Source organism: Procambarus clarkii, chromosome 3 (genome assembly GCF_040958095.1).
Source record: "Procambarus clarkii isolate CNS0578487 chromosome 3, FALCON_Pclarkii_2.0, whole genome shotgun sequence".
Taxonomy (NCBI): domain Eukaryota; kingdom Metazoa; phylum Arthropoda; class Malacostraca; order Decapoda; family Cambaridae; genus Procambarus; species Procambarus clarkii.
The window spans coordinates 18,260,482-18,274,037 of record NC_091152.1 but is presented as its reverse complement, the minus strand read 5'-3'; the positions used below and the strand labels follow the sequence as shown (position 1 = coordinate 18,274,037).

General features: G+C 43.9%; 1 protein-coding gene and 2 non-coding genes across 3 annotated transcripts; 2 read left to right on the top strand and 1 right to left on the bottom strand.

The window, feature by feature from the left end:
* Positions 1–933: 933 nt before the first annotated feature.
* LOC123760972 (U5 spliceosomal RNA) lies at positions 934–1,050 on the bottom strand. The gene has a single exon (XR_006773188.1). It is a non-coding gene; the product is annotated as a U5 spliceosomal RNA (small nuclear RNA).
* Positions 1,051–4,674: 3,624 nt separating this feature from the next.
* LOC123760971 (U5 spliceosomal RNA) lies at positions 4,675–4,791 on the top strand. The gene has a single exon (XR_006773187.1). It is a non-coding gene; the product is annotated as a U5 spliceosomal RNA (small nuclear RNA).
* Positions 4,792–5,236: 445 nt separating this feature from the next.
* On the top strand, positions 5,237–8,277 carry LOC138368589 (300 kDa antigen AG231-like). Its single transcript, XM_069331119.1, has 3 exons — positions 5,237–5,303; positions 6,096–7,340; positions 8,273–8,277. The coding sequence occupies exons 1-3, from the start codon at positions 5,237–5,239 to the stop codon at positions 8,275–8,277; spliced, it is 1,317 nt and encodes a 438-aa protein (XP_069187220.1).
* Positions 8,278–13,556: the final 5,279 nt, after the last annotated feature.

The window sequence follows — 13,556 nt, the reverse complement described above, 5'->3', positions numbered from 1 at the left end:
ATTGACAATCCAAGGTTATACTTTTTTTTTTTTTTTTTTTTTTGAGATATATACAAGAGTTGTTACATTCTTGTAGAGCCACTAGTACGCGTAGCGTTTCGGGCAAGTCCTTAATCCTATGGTCCCTGGAATACGATCCCCGCCGCGAAGAATCGTTTTTTCATCCAAGTACACATTTTACTGTTGCGTTAAACAGAGGCTACAGTTAAGGATTTGCGCCCAGTAAATCCTCCCCGGCCAGGATACGAACCCATGACAATGACTTAATTTCTCTACCCTTCAGACTGAACTATTTGCCTTGCTTCTTGCACTGAAATGTGTAAAAGTCTCCAAACTTGATACATTAATTGTAAGTGACTCGTTATCATCCTTAATTGCTCTCAACTCTTTAAGACATAACTGTAACATGCTCGTGTCTGAAACTAGACACAAATACAACAAAATTATTAATGATGGTAACAGAGTCCATTTCATGTGGACTCCTCATGTTGGCCTTCAAATGCATGATAAGGCTGATAAGTTAGCCAAAGAATCTACCTTTAAAGGATTGGGTAGCACAAGATACAGAGCGAGTTTAAAGCCCTAGGTAGGAAACTATGAAGAATTAAACCTTGTTTGTTGGTAAAGATAAATGAAGTTACTTAGTGTGAATTATTTGGACTAGGAGGATCTCTTGGTTGGTCCAATAGTTTATTTTCCCTCCAAGGAAACTGATATTTCGGTTGTTGTTGTTGTTTTACGTTATCTAACCTTCTAATTTGACAGGTGGGAATCTACTGGGAGAAGATTTGTATAATTTACAGTTTGCGCTTTAGGATAATATTGGGGAGAGTCCGCTTAGTCTCCAGCAAACAGATTCCTCTGTTGGCGTCCAATCCACGAAGTGGACTAGTATTATAATAATACTTTAAAGCAATAATATTATAGATAATAAGGCCCAATTTAATGGGCCAAGAAAAAATTATTTAAGACTCATTGAGTTGTTCCCCTCCACGGAAATCTTTAGTAAAAGGCGAAAGATTTATGCGTTTTGAAGGGAAACCAGAGTTATCGACTTGAGAAACTTGGAGATGCTGCCGACAGAGCGCTGAGGCAAAAGAGGTAAAGTTATTTTGGAACTAGAAAGGCATCAACCGGTAACTTTGCAATAAGCAGTAATTTGTTTTAGCTTTTGCTATATTGCTCTATTGCATTGTTATTACTCATTTCATTTTGTATCTTTCCTATTAAGGTGTATTTATAAGTGGGCAATGTTTACATAACATATCTTGTGTTATCTGTTTGACACTTGCTGGACTATGGTGATGAGTCTTGATTTTCTGTGTATGGAAGAAAACGCGTGCATGGAGTAGGGGGACTTATATATTTATTTATTTAGTACTTTTAATAATAATAATTATAAATAATAATTATAATAATACTAACAATTATAATAATAGTAATAATATAATTTATTAAATCTATAATTTTCAGCAGTCCCAGTGGCATAGTGGTTCCCGTTCGCTCGCACAAGATAGCACATATATGACTTAATGCTTATAGTCAATATTTTGCTTATGAATTAGTACATATGTGGTATATTCCTAGTTATATTTTTTCAAGGCCCAAACTCTTCCTCACGTACCAATTTACGTCTCACGGTACCCGTCCATCGCTGTAGACAGCAGAATAGTCGTGATTGGTTCAAATTATAATGAAAATTGTAGTTTTCAGGTCCCACAGGGGATGTGAAATTTACCTACTGTTGTCCATGCTCTTAGAATATTACAGATCAGCTACATCCTATTGAAGGCTTATAGTTTTGTTTTGAGAAATAGTAGTTGTTCTTAGTAAATTATAATAAGCACTATAAATTATTACATAGAGTAATAGTGCTTCACCAAATCAACATTTTACACACTAGTTTGGGTGGTAGTGGACCCCATACCCATCCTGTGGGTGGTAGTGGACCCTATACCCCATCCTGTGGGTGGTAGTGGACCCCATACCCATCCTGTGGGTGGTAGTGGACCCTATGCCCCATCCTAGCTGTGGGTGGTAGTGGACCCGATACCCATCTTGTTAGTGATAGTGGACCCGATACCCATCCTAGCTGTGTGTGGTAGTGGACCTCATACCCATCCTGTGGGTGGTAGTGGACCCTATACCCATCCTGTGGGTGGTAGTGGACCTCATACCCATCTTGTTAGTGGTAGTAGACCCTATACCCATCCTGTGTGTGGTAGTGGCCCCCATACCCATCTTCAACCCGCTCTCTCTAGAGCGGGTTGCCTTTACCAACATCGGCAAGGAATGCAGCGGTGCCAGTGTTTCATGCAGATCTCTTGGTGTTATGGATAAAGAGCGAGAGGCACCCCTACCTTGCTTGCTGCTATGTTTGGGCATATTTTCAGCGATAGATTTTTGGTAATGTTTCCAGAGGTAGATACTTAGAGAATGGTAGTGGGGTTAGGCGTATAGTGAACGTTTGGCAGCAGGGTCGTCGATGATAATAATAATAATAATAATAATAATAATAATAATAATAATAATAATAATAATAATAATAATAATAATAATAATAATTTATTTAGGAAAAGTACATACATAGTTGCAGAGTTACAGTACAAACATTCTGTTTGATTTCAAGATAGAGGTAGTACATACAATACCTAAAGCCACTAGTACGCATAGCATTTCGGGCAAGGTGAGGTGGGGATAGGCAGGCACAATGAAAATTGGTTAATTGTGGTTGATTACTGTTGAGATTCGCTGTGAGTTATGGCATATTAAGTCTCCATGCACTTAACTCTTGCTGGGCAGTAGTTAGGCCTATAGTCTTGCGTAGAGACTAAATTAACTTTTTAACCACTGTGCGCCCAAGAAGCAAATTAGAGATCAGCCCAAGCTTCGTCTTGAGGCAAAGCTCAACGCCTTAAGCCATATTGATGCTCTGTCCACAGAGCATTCTCTCTCTCAAATTATATATACTGATGGTTCCCTACACCGCACCACGGGTGCAGCTGGAAGTGCAGTTGTCCTGACAATGGGCGATGGCCTATACTTTGAGTGGGGAGTCCGTATAAACAACTGGGCCTCTACCCTTCAGACTGAACTATTTGCCTTGATCCTTGCACTGAAATGTGTACAAGTCTCAAAACTTGATACATTAATTGTAAGTGACTCCTTATCATCCTTAAATGCTCTCAACTCTTTAAGACATAACTGTAACATGCTCGTGTCCGAAGCTAGACACAAATACAACAAAATTATTAAGGATGGTAACAGAGTCCATTTCATGTGGTCTCCATCTCATGTTGGCCTCCGAATGCATGATAGAGCTGATAAGTTAGCCAAAGAATCTGCCTTTAAAGGAGCCGTTGAGTGTAACCTTGGATTGTCAATGAGCAATCTGAGAGCAGCTGTACACCGAGAACTTCAACAAGATCTTGTAGATCTGAGGCAAAGTGAAATTGACACCAGTAATTCCATCTATCATCATACTATCATGCAAGAGGAGCCACACATCTATGGATCATCCAATAAAATCAGCAGACTTCTAGATGTTACTACTGCTCGGCTTAGACTCGGTTACAAGTATCTCTGGGAATTCTCATTATCTGCTGATGTAGACCTGACCAAATGTAAACTGTGTCAACAAAATTATTCGCACACCCTCCGTCACTATGTGATGGAGTGCGAAAAGATACGTGAATTTAGAGACAATTCTATAACCAATGTTCCAGCGATGTGTCAATATTTCATTCAAAATGATCTGCTACCAGAAATTTTAGCCAAATATCCCCAGTTTGCTAACTGTAGGTAGTAACTAAGTGATTGTAACCTATCCACCGCTGCCCACTGGATGGGGGGCGGTGTGCAGGACAAACATATAAATTTTGACACTAGCTCTCCACATATGTCAGTTGCTTAATTTAGAACCTGTACTTGAGGTCGATCTCGAACCCATTGTTGATGTGATGACTTATATTGAATTTTGTAACTAGCTCATCAAGATTGTAACTTGCTTAGCTAAATGAATTGTGGGGTTCAGTCCCTGAGCCCATTATGTGCCTCTGTAACCCTTTCCACTACCGCCCACAGGATGGGTATGGGGTGCATAATAAATGAACTAAACTAAAACTGCGACTGGGACTGCTGAAAATTATAGATTATGTCATTGATAGTGTCATTGACCTCGTTGTGTCTTGCATGCCAGCCCTTTGTGCTTCCGCAATGCAACCCTTGCAGTCCACATTGGTCTGCTTCCACCCTGTTGCAAATACACTTGAATTCAGTGTGTATTTAATAAATTATATTATTACTATTATTAGAATTATTATTTATAATTATTATTATTAAAAGTATTAAATAAATAAATATATAAGTCCCCCAACTCCATGCACGCGTTTTCTTCCATACACAGAAAATCAAGACTCATCACCATACTCCAGCAAGTGTCAAACAGATAACACAAGATATGTTATGTAAACATTGCCCACTTATAAATACATCCTAATAGAAAAGATACAAAATGAAATGAGTAATAACAATGCAATAGAGCAATATAGCAAAAGCTAAAACAAATTACTGCTTATTGCAAAATTACCGGTTGATGCCTTTCTAGTTCCAAAATAACTTTACCTCTTTTGCCTCAGCGCTCTGTCGGCAGCATCTCCAAGTTTCTCAAGTCGATAACTCTGGTTTCCCTTCAAAACGCATAAATCTTTCGCCTTTTACTAAAGATTTCCGTGGAGGGGAACAACTCAATGAGTCTTAAATAATTTTTTCTTGGCCCATTAAATTGGGCCTTATTATCTATAATATTATTGCTTTAAAGTATCATTCTGCGGTTGGAATAAAACGCTCACTGAGTGGGGGACTTGTTTATTTTATAATAATAATAATTAATTATTTAAACAAATAATTAATTAATAATACTCATAATTAATGATTTAATAATTGATAATCCTTAAATGAAGCCTAGTAGCTCATTATAACGAATAAATAGATGATTAAAGTGGAATTAATTATGGTGACTAATAATGATTAGTGAATAACCATAAATTATTATACAGAAATAAAATTATTGTATAGCCGTTATAATGATTAAATCAAATACAATGAAGAGAGATCTCGTATTCTTGGCTTATCACTTTGGGGGTTCCGTCGGAGCACCCCCAATCCCGTGAGGGCCAGCGGCGCGGAACCCCCACCCCTGAAGGGCGAGCGGAAGCTGGCTGCTATAGGTAGGAACATGACATCTCGCTACCGTGGCCGTAAGCGTGCCCGTACGCCCGGAGAGGCCATTAAAAAACAATCAGGTTTTTCTGACTGAAAAAGGTACCAATCCGGGTCTACTAGACAGATGCTGCTAAGAGACGCAGCTCGCTTGGTGGGCCGACGGAGCTCCAACTTAACGAGCCGTGGAGCAGAGAGGCGGGTTGGCCCACCGACTGTGCCCTGGGAGGAGGACCTACTGCCGGGTTTGTACTCCAAGCACGGAGCGCTTTCCACCATGGCGATTTTGACACACTCATCCCCAGGAAGCAGCCCGTAGCAGCTGTCCAACTCCCAGGTACCTATTTACTGCCAGGGGAACAGAGGCATCAGGGTGAAAGAAACTCTGCCCATTAGTTTCCACCTCCATCGGGAATCGAACCCGGACTCTTAGATCTACGAACCACTCAGCCGTCAGGGCCCTTCATGTTTCAATATAAAGAGTTCCTGCTACTTTGTTGCTCTGTTCTATCCAATTGTTTAGGCACTATACCTGGTTGATACCTGGTTGATGGGGTTCTGGGAGTTCTTCTACTGCCCAAGCCCGGCCCGAGGCCAGGCTTGACTTGTGAGAGTTTGGTCCACCAGGCTGTTGCTTGGAGCGGCCCGCAGGCCCACATACCCACCACAGCCCGGTTGGTCCGGCACTCCTTGGAGGAATAAATCTAGTTTCCTCTTGAAAATGTCCACGGTTGTTCCGGCAATATTTCTTATGCTTGCTGGGAGGACGTTGAACAACTATGCTTGCTTGTGTGGCGTTACCTGCATATAGCAACTTTATGAAGCCAATACTGCTACAATACTCTTGTGTGTAACCTTTATTGGGTTTTGTACAGTCGTACTTATTAGTATTAAACTAATATCAAAATGTCTACCTCCTTACATATGTATAGTTGGCTCAGATGACGCTCACCTTTCCTGTCGTAACACAACACCTCCAGTGAAATACTGCTGGAGATCCCTGCAACACAGCTCGTCACTGCAACACAGCTGGTCACTGCAACAGATCACTGCAACACAGCTGGTCACTGCAACACAGCTGGTCACTGCAACAGATCACTGCAACACAGCTGGTCACTGCAACACAGCTGGTCACTGCAACACAGCTGGTCACTGCAACACAGCTGGTCACTGCAACAGATCACTGCAACACAGCTGGTCACTGCAACAGATCACTGCAACACAGCTGGTCACTGCAACAGATCACTGCAACACAGCTGGTCACTTCAACAGATCACTGCAACACAGTTGGTCACTGCAACACATCTGGTCACTGCAACAGGTCACTGCAACACAGCTGGTCACTGCAACAGAGCTGGTCACTGCAACACAGCTGGTCACTGCAACACAGCTGGTCACTGCAACACAGCTAGTCACTGCAACACAGTTGGTCACTGCAACACAGTTGGTCACTGCAACACAGTTGGTCACTGCAACAGAGCTGGTCACTGCAACAGAGCTGGTCACTGCAACACAGCTGGTCACTGCAACACAGCTAGTCACTGCAACACAGTTGGTCACTGCAACACAGTTGGTCACTGCAACACAGTTGGTCACTGCAACAGAGCTGGTCACTGCAACACAGCTGGTCACTGCAACTGAGCTGGTCACTGCAACACAGCTGGTCACTGCAACACAGCTGGTCACTGCAACACAGCTGGTCACTGCAACACAGTTGGTCACTGCAACACAGCTGGTCACTGCAACAGAGCTGGTCACTGCAACACAGCTGGTCACTGCAACAGAGCTGGTCACTGCAACACAGCTGGTCACTGCAACACAGCTAGTCACTGCAACACAGTTGGTCACTGCAACACAGTTGGTCACTGCAACACAGTTGGTCACTGCAACAGAGCTGGTCACTGCAACAGAGCTGGTCACTGCAACAGAGCTGGTCACTGCAACAGAGCTGGTCACTGCAACACAGCTGGTCACTGCAACACAGCTAGTCACTGCAACACAGTTGGTCACTGCAACACAGTTGGTCACTGCAACAGAGCTGGTCACTGCAACACAGCTGGTCACTGCAACAGAGCTGATCACTGCAACACAGCTGGTCACTGCAACACGTCTGTCTGCCAGTCAGCTGATCCCCTCAACACACACAGTCAGCTGTTGTCACCGCACCGTTCGGGTAGCCGCTGCGTCACAGCTGGATTCTAAAATTTTCCTGAAATTACCTCGACGGGGGATTGGGGGGGGGGGTAGAAATAGCCTAAGCTACTCTGTCCCTTTGAGATGTATTTCTTTCTTATCTCAATAAACATACTTGAACTTGCACCAGCCGGCGGCCTGTCAAAGGTCCCCCTGTTGTTCCTGGTGATTTTTTTTTTCAGCAGGATTTTGAATTGCAGTTGTAACGAGTACAAACAATATACTCACTACAATCTCTCATTAGCTTCTGTAATTAGTGCTAATTAGCTAATGCTCTAGTTCCCCATCAGTTCAGACGCTCACGATTCCCCAATCGAGCCGCCACGCTCTCCCACATATTTAATTATTATTAACATCTTTATTGACAAAATTAATTACAATTTTGCCTAATCTAAGGATTTTATATAGAGCTCCATGACTCCGGCCTCACTCAGCTCTCTGCTCTGCTCAAAGCTCCGTCTGAACATCTACGACAATGCCAACAACCGACTACTGTACTCAAGACTTAAATAAATATGAAACTCACTAAACACTCTGTATCTAATCTACCCAATAACGTAACATAATTGTAGCGAGTAAATTTATACAATCGTACGTTACATAATCGTACGTTATACAGTAATGTCTTGGCATTTACGGCTTCGGCGGGTAGGCAGTTCCACAGGTTCATAACCCCTGTGGAACCGTGGTAAATTTACCCTGTGGTAAATTCTTTATAATAATAATATTATAATATACAAGTGTTATTATACAGGAACAGGAATTATAAGGGAGAAAGTACTAAGCTAGGATGACTATATAGCTCTTTATTATAATTATAATACAATAATTTATTATACAGAAATTTTTCGTTTTACAGAATAAAACTCTTACAGACAGCTACAGAAAATACACTTTATTATTCAGAAACCCAAGTAAATAATTATCAAAAGGCGGCGGCATGCCGGGAAGGCCAAAAGTAATTACAAAGGATCTCTGGGGCATATTGAGGAGTGTTTCAAAGACGCGACACAGGTCTATGGTGTTTATTAGATCCTCTCATTACTCTGGTGAACAACTTTACCATTCCCATTTTGAGTGACTTTATAGGTCTAACTTCATCACTGTTGCTTATGTCGGTGGCCTGTGTGTTCTTTCTGCTGGGAATGGACTTTTTCTGTGGTTACAGGTCTATCGGTGCATCCGATGTTAGGTCTAACACCGGGTAGAGCCTCAGCCCTGGTGAGGATAGGGATTGCTGTTGCGTTCCAAGACGGCCTTTTCTGCTGTGAAAGTTATATTGGTGTATCGGAGGATGTCATCTCCGATCATGTATTCTAAATCATATACTTGCATGATGTATACGTCTGTGTGGAATGTAAGACCTTGGAATTTTATTTCTGCGTTCCTTATAACGTGTTTAGTTTTTAAAGCCTTTTCGTGCAAATTTGTAATTTCTTTCATTGCACACGATTCAATTTTAAGACCCAGTTTTCTGGCACGACGTCTGCTCATAGTTGTTATGGTGGCACCAGTGTCCAGAAAAGCCGTTGATCTCTTGCCGTTGATTTTGGTTTTGAGTCTGATGGAATCGTAGTTTGTGACAGAGTACTTCGTGTTATCCTCCAACTTGTGCATTTTCAGTGGCCGTAGTATTAGTCGGGGCTTTTTCAGGTCATTGATTATTGAACAGTTATGTGCAACTAAAACATCCATGCCCAGTAAAGCATCATTTGTGGGTAAATCGTCAACATAGATCTCTGCCTCCAAGGATAAATTTGCTCTCCGGAAATAAGGTTTAGCTTTCAGGACCCCCTTGTAGAACTTTGAGAAGTCCATTTGCTTCCACTCGTTATCATTTATGTCTATGGACTCCATTTTATCTAAACGCTTAAAATCCTTGCCCATTACGGCCTCCAAGCCATGTTCCTTCATGAAGGGAACCGTAACAAGGGTTTCGCTTGAGCCGGTGTCCACCACGAAATGAACTCCCTGCCCTTCTAGCTGCACAGATACAAACAATTTATTGTCGACCCGGTGAAGAGGGATGGACACCTCTCGTGATGCTCGTTTCTTGTGCCCCATTGTTCCGCTTGATAGTATTATACATAACTGTCGTTAGGAAACCTGACCTGTTGCTTATATCCGTGATACAATTTATTTAGTTAGGCGGCAAGTGTTTAGTTAGGCTGCAATAGTGTTTAGTTAGCTATACAATTAATAGTGTTGTAATTAATATAACTAACTAAACACTTAAAATCTGTTGTTGACAACGTGTCCTGTTGTTGACAACGGGAGCGGTAGCGACGCTACGTGTCCTGTTGTTGACAACGGGAGTGGTAGTGACGCTACGTGTCCTGTTGTTGACAACGGGAGTGGTAGTGACGCTACGTGTCCTGTTGTTGACAACGGGAGTGGTAGTGACGCTACGTGTCCTGTTGTTGACAACGGGAGTGGTAGTGACGCTACGTGTCCTGTTGTTGACAACGGGAGTGGTAGTGACGCTACGTGTCCTGTTGTTGACAACGGGAGTGGTAGTGACGCTACGTGTCCTGTTGTTGACAACGGGAGTGGTAGTGAAGCTACGTGTCCTGTTGTTGACAACGGGAGTGGTAGTGAAGCTACGTGTCCTGTTGTTGACAACGGGACTGGTAGTGACGCTACGTGTCCTGTTGTTGACAACGGGAGCGGTAGTGACGCTACGTGTCCTGTTGTTGACAACGGGAGCGGTAGTGACGCTACGTGTCCTGTTGTTGACAACGGGAGTGGTAGTGACGCTACGTGTCCTGTTGTTGACAACGGGAGTGGTAGTGACGCTACGTGTCCTGTTGTTGACAACGGGAGTGGTAGTGACGCTACGTGTCCTGTTGTTGACAACGGAAGTGGTAGTGATGCTACGTGTCCTGTTGTTGACAACGGGAGTGATAGTGAAGCTACGTGTTCTGTTGTTGACAACGGGAGTGGTAGTGACGCTACGTGTTCTGTTGTTGACAACGGGAGTGGTAGTGACGCTGTGTCCTGTTGTTGACAACGGGAGTGGTAGTGACGCTACGTGTCCTGTTGTTGACAACGGGAGTGGTAGTGACGCTGTCCTGTTGTTGACAACGGGAGTGGTAGTGACGCTACGTGTTCTGTTGTTGACAACGGGAGTGGTAGTGACGCTGTCCTGTTGTTGACAACGGGAGTGGTAGTGACGCTACGTGTCCTGTTGTTGACAACGGGAGTGGTAGTGAAGCTACGTGTCCTGTTGTTGACAACGGGAGCGATAGTGACGCTACGTGTCCTGTTGTTGACACCGGGAGTGGTAGTGATGCTACGTGTCCTGTTGTTGACAACGGGAGCGATAGTGACGCTACGTGTCCTGTTGTTGACAACGGGAGTGGTAGTGACGCTACGTGTCCTGTTGTTGACAACGGGAGTGGTAATGACGCTACGTGTCCTGTTGTTGACAACGGGGGTGGTAGTGACGCTACGTGTCCTGTTGTTGACACCGGGAGTGGTAGTGACGCTACGTGTCCTGTTGTTGACAAAGGGAGCGATAGTGACGCTACGTGTCCTGTTGTTGACAACGGGAGTGGTAGTGACGCTACGTGTCCTGTTGTTGACAACGGGAGTGGTAGTGACGCTACGTGTCCTGTTGTTGACAACGGGAGTGGTAGTGACGCTACGTGTCCTGTTGTTGACAACGGGAGTGGTAGTGACGCTACGTGTCCTGTTGTTATCGATGGGAACTATGACCTTTCGAAGATCAATGTTGTATATGATCAATATATTGTATATAATCATCATCATATACAGACATTAATTAACTTATAAAATGTTGAGGTAAAGATAGACGTATGTTAATTATGACGCAGGATCGCTCTTAAGAACTACATTATAAACCATAATATTATAAATATAATAATTCATTGTGTCGGGGGACAGGATGCTACAGTATATGCATACACGATAGGCTTTTATCAAGATCATTCCTAAGGTGGAATTACTGACCCCGCCCAGGATGCGAACCCACAACAAACTGACTAACTCATGAATACCTACTTACTGCTAGGTGAACAGTCGCATTACGTGAAAGGAAATGTTCCCAATCATTTCTGTCCCGCCCAAGATTCGAACACGGAATTCTCGATTGTGCGTCGAGAACGAACACAACTATGTACTACTGTGCAACCCATACTCATCCTGTGAGTGGTAGTTCATTGTGTACCCTATATTCATCCTATACTCATACTCATCCTATACTCATGCTCATCCTCATTATTTTTGCACCCCATACTCATCGTCAAGATGTATATTTTACCAGCATTGTATTATATATTAAGAATAAAGGCTTAACTGGATTACGGACCAATAAACAAAATAAGAGCCATCACTAATTATCATGACAAACGGCTTAGGCTACACTTCCGCCTTCGACAAGCTGCCGCCGGAGGTGCCGGGTTTATTGTGCACCCCCAGCCCGGGAAGGGGGCATTGTGCACCCCAGCCCGGGAAGGGGGCATTGTGCACCCCCAGCCCGGGAAGGGGGCATTGTGCACCCCCAGCCCGGGAAGGGGGCATTGTGCACCCCAGCCCGGGAAGGGGGCATTGTGCCCCCCAGCCCGGGAAGGGGGCATTGTGCACCCCCAGCCCGGGAAGGGGGCATTGTGCACCCCAGCCCGGGAAGGGGGCATTGTGCCCCCCAGCCCGGGAAGGGGGCATTGTGCACCCCCAGCCCGGGAAGGGGGCATTGTGCACCCCAGCCCGGGAAGGGGGCATTGTGCACCCCAGCCCGGGAAGGGGGCATTGTGCACCCCCAGCCCGGGAAGGGGGCATTGTGCACCCCCAGCCCGGGAAGGGGGCATTGTGCACCCCTAGCCCGGGAAGGGGGCATTGTGCACCCCCAGCCCGGGAAGGGGGCATTGTGCACCCCCAGCCCGGGAAGGGGGCATTGTGCACCCCTAGCCCGGGAAGGGGGCATTTTAAATATATCAAAAAAAGTTTCAAAAACTGTTGGCATTCTTTCTAAGATCAGATATTATGTACCCCGCCCTGCCCTGGTGACTCTCTATTACTCCCTTATCTATCCTTATCTCAACTATGGTATTTGTGCTTGGGGTTCTACTACCCAGGGAGCCGGTCGGCCGAGCGGACAGCACACTGGACTTGTGATCCTGTGGTCCCGGGCGCCGGCGAGAAACAATGGGCAGAGTTTCTTTCACCCTATGCCCCTGTTACCTAGCAGTAAATAGGTACCTGGGTGTTAGTCAGCTGTCATGGGCTTCTTCCTTGGGGTGGAGGCTTGGTCGAGGACCGGGCCGCGGGGACACTAAAGCCCCGAAATCATCTCAAGATAACCCAGAATCATTTACGTCCTCTAATTACTCAACACAAAACTGCTATTAGGACAATATCCAACTCTGGCCCCAGAGATCACTCGGTACCCCTACTCAAATCTCTGAATATATTAGATATTAAGTCACTGCACATTCTCTCATGTGTATGATATATATATAAAATGCGGAACTGTAATGCCAATCCTGACCTTAAAAGCTTCATTGAAGGTTGTAACAGAACCCATGAGCACCACGCCAGAAACAAATACCTTTTTGATATTCCAAGAGTACGACTTAGTCAAACTAGAAATGCTCTACAAATCAAGGGACCCAGAATGTGGAATGACCTTCCCAATCATGTTAAAGATTGTACCTCTCTCAACCAGTTTAAGATAAAAACTAAACACTACCTAATTAAAATGAGTAACCTACCTTACCCCTATAATGTCAACCCATGTCTGCTATTTTAAATGCTGTTTGTCGACCAAATTGTATATTTGCTATTTTTCTGCCATGTTCCCACCTTTTTTTATTTTATATTTTCTCAACACAATATATACTTTAATCTCAATTAGTATTAAATTTTAGTCTTAATGTTTTTCCTGCCCTAAACGCTTTGCGTAATAGTGGCTTTAGGCATTGTATGTACTAGCTGTATCTATAACTCCATCAATGTTTGTATCACACCTTGTATGTTTGTACTTTACCTGAATAAACATTTGAATTTGAGTTTGTTTCGGCGGGTAGGCGGTTCCACGGGTTCATAACCCTGTGGCTGAAAAAGCATCCGTTCTCAGTCCAGCATTGTGACTTAATAATAATAATAACAATAATAAAAATAAAAAC

What these genes read in the sequence shown, in the direction of transcription:
- LOC138368589 (XM_069331119.1), top strand. Translation starts at nt 5,237, where the DNA reads ATGACATCTCGCTACCGTGGCCGTAAGCGTGCCCGTACGCCCGGAGAG. An exon ending in GGCCATTAAAAAACAATCAG is followed by an intron (nt 5,304 to 6,095) that starts GTTTTTCTGACT and finishes GGTTTTGTACAG; the next exon opens with TCGTACTTATTAGTATTAAA.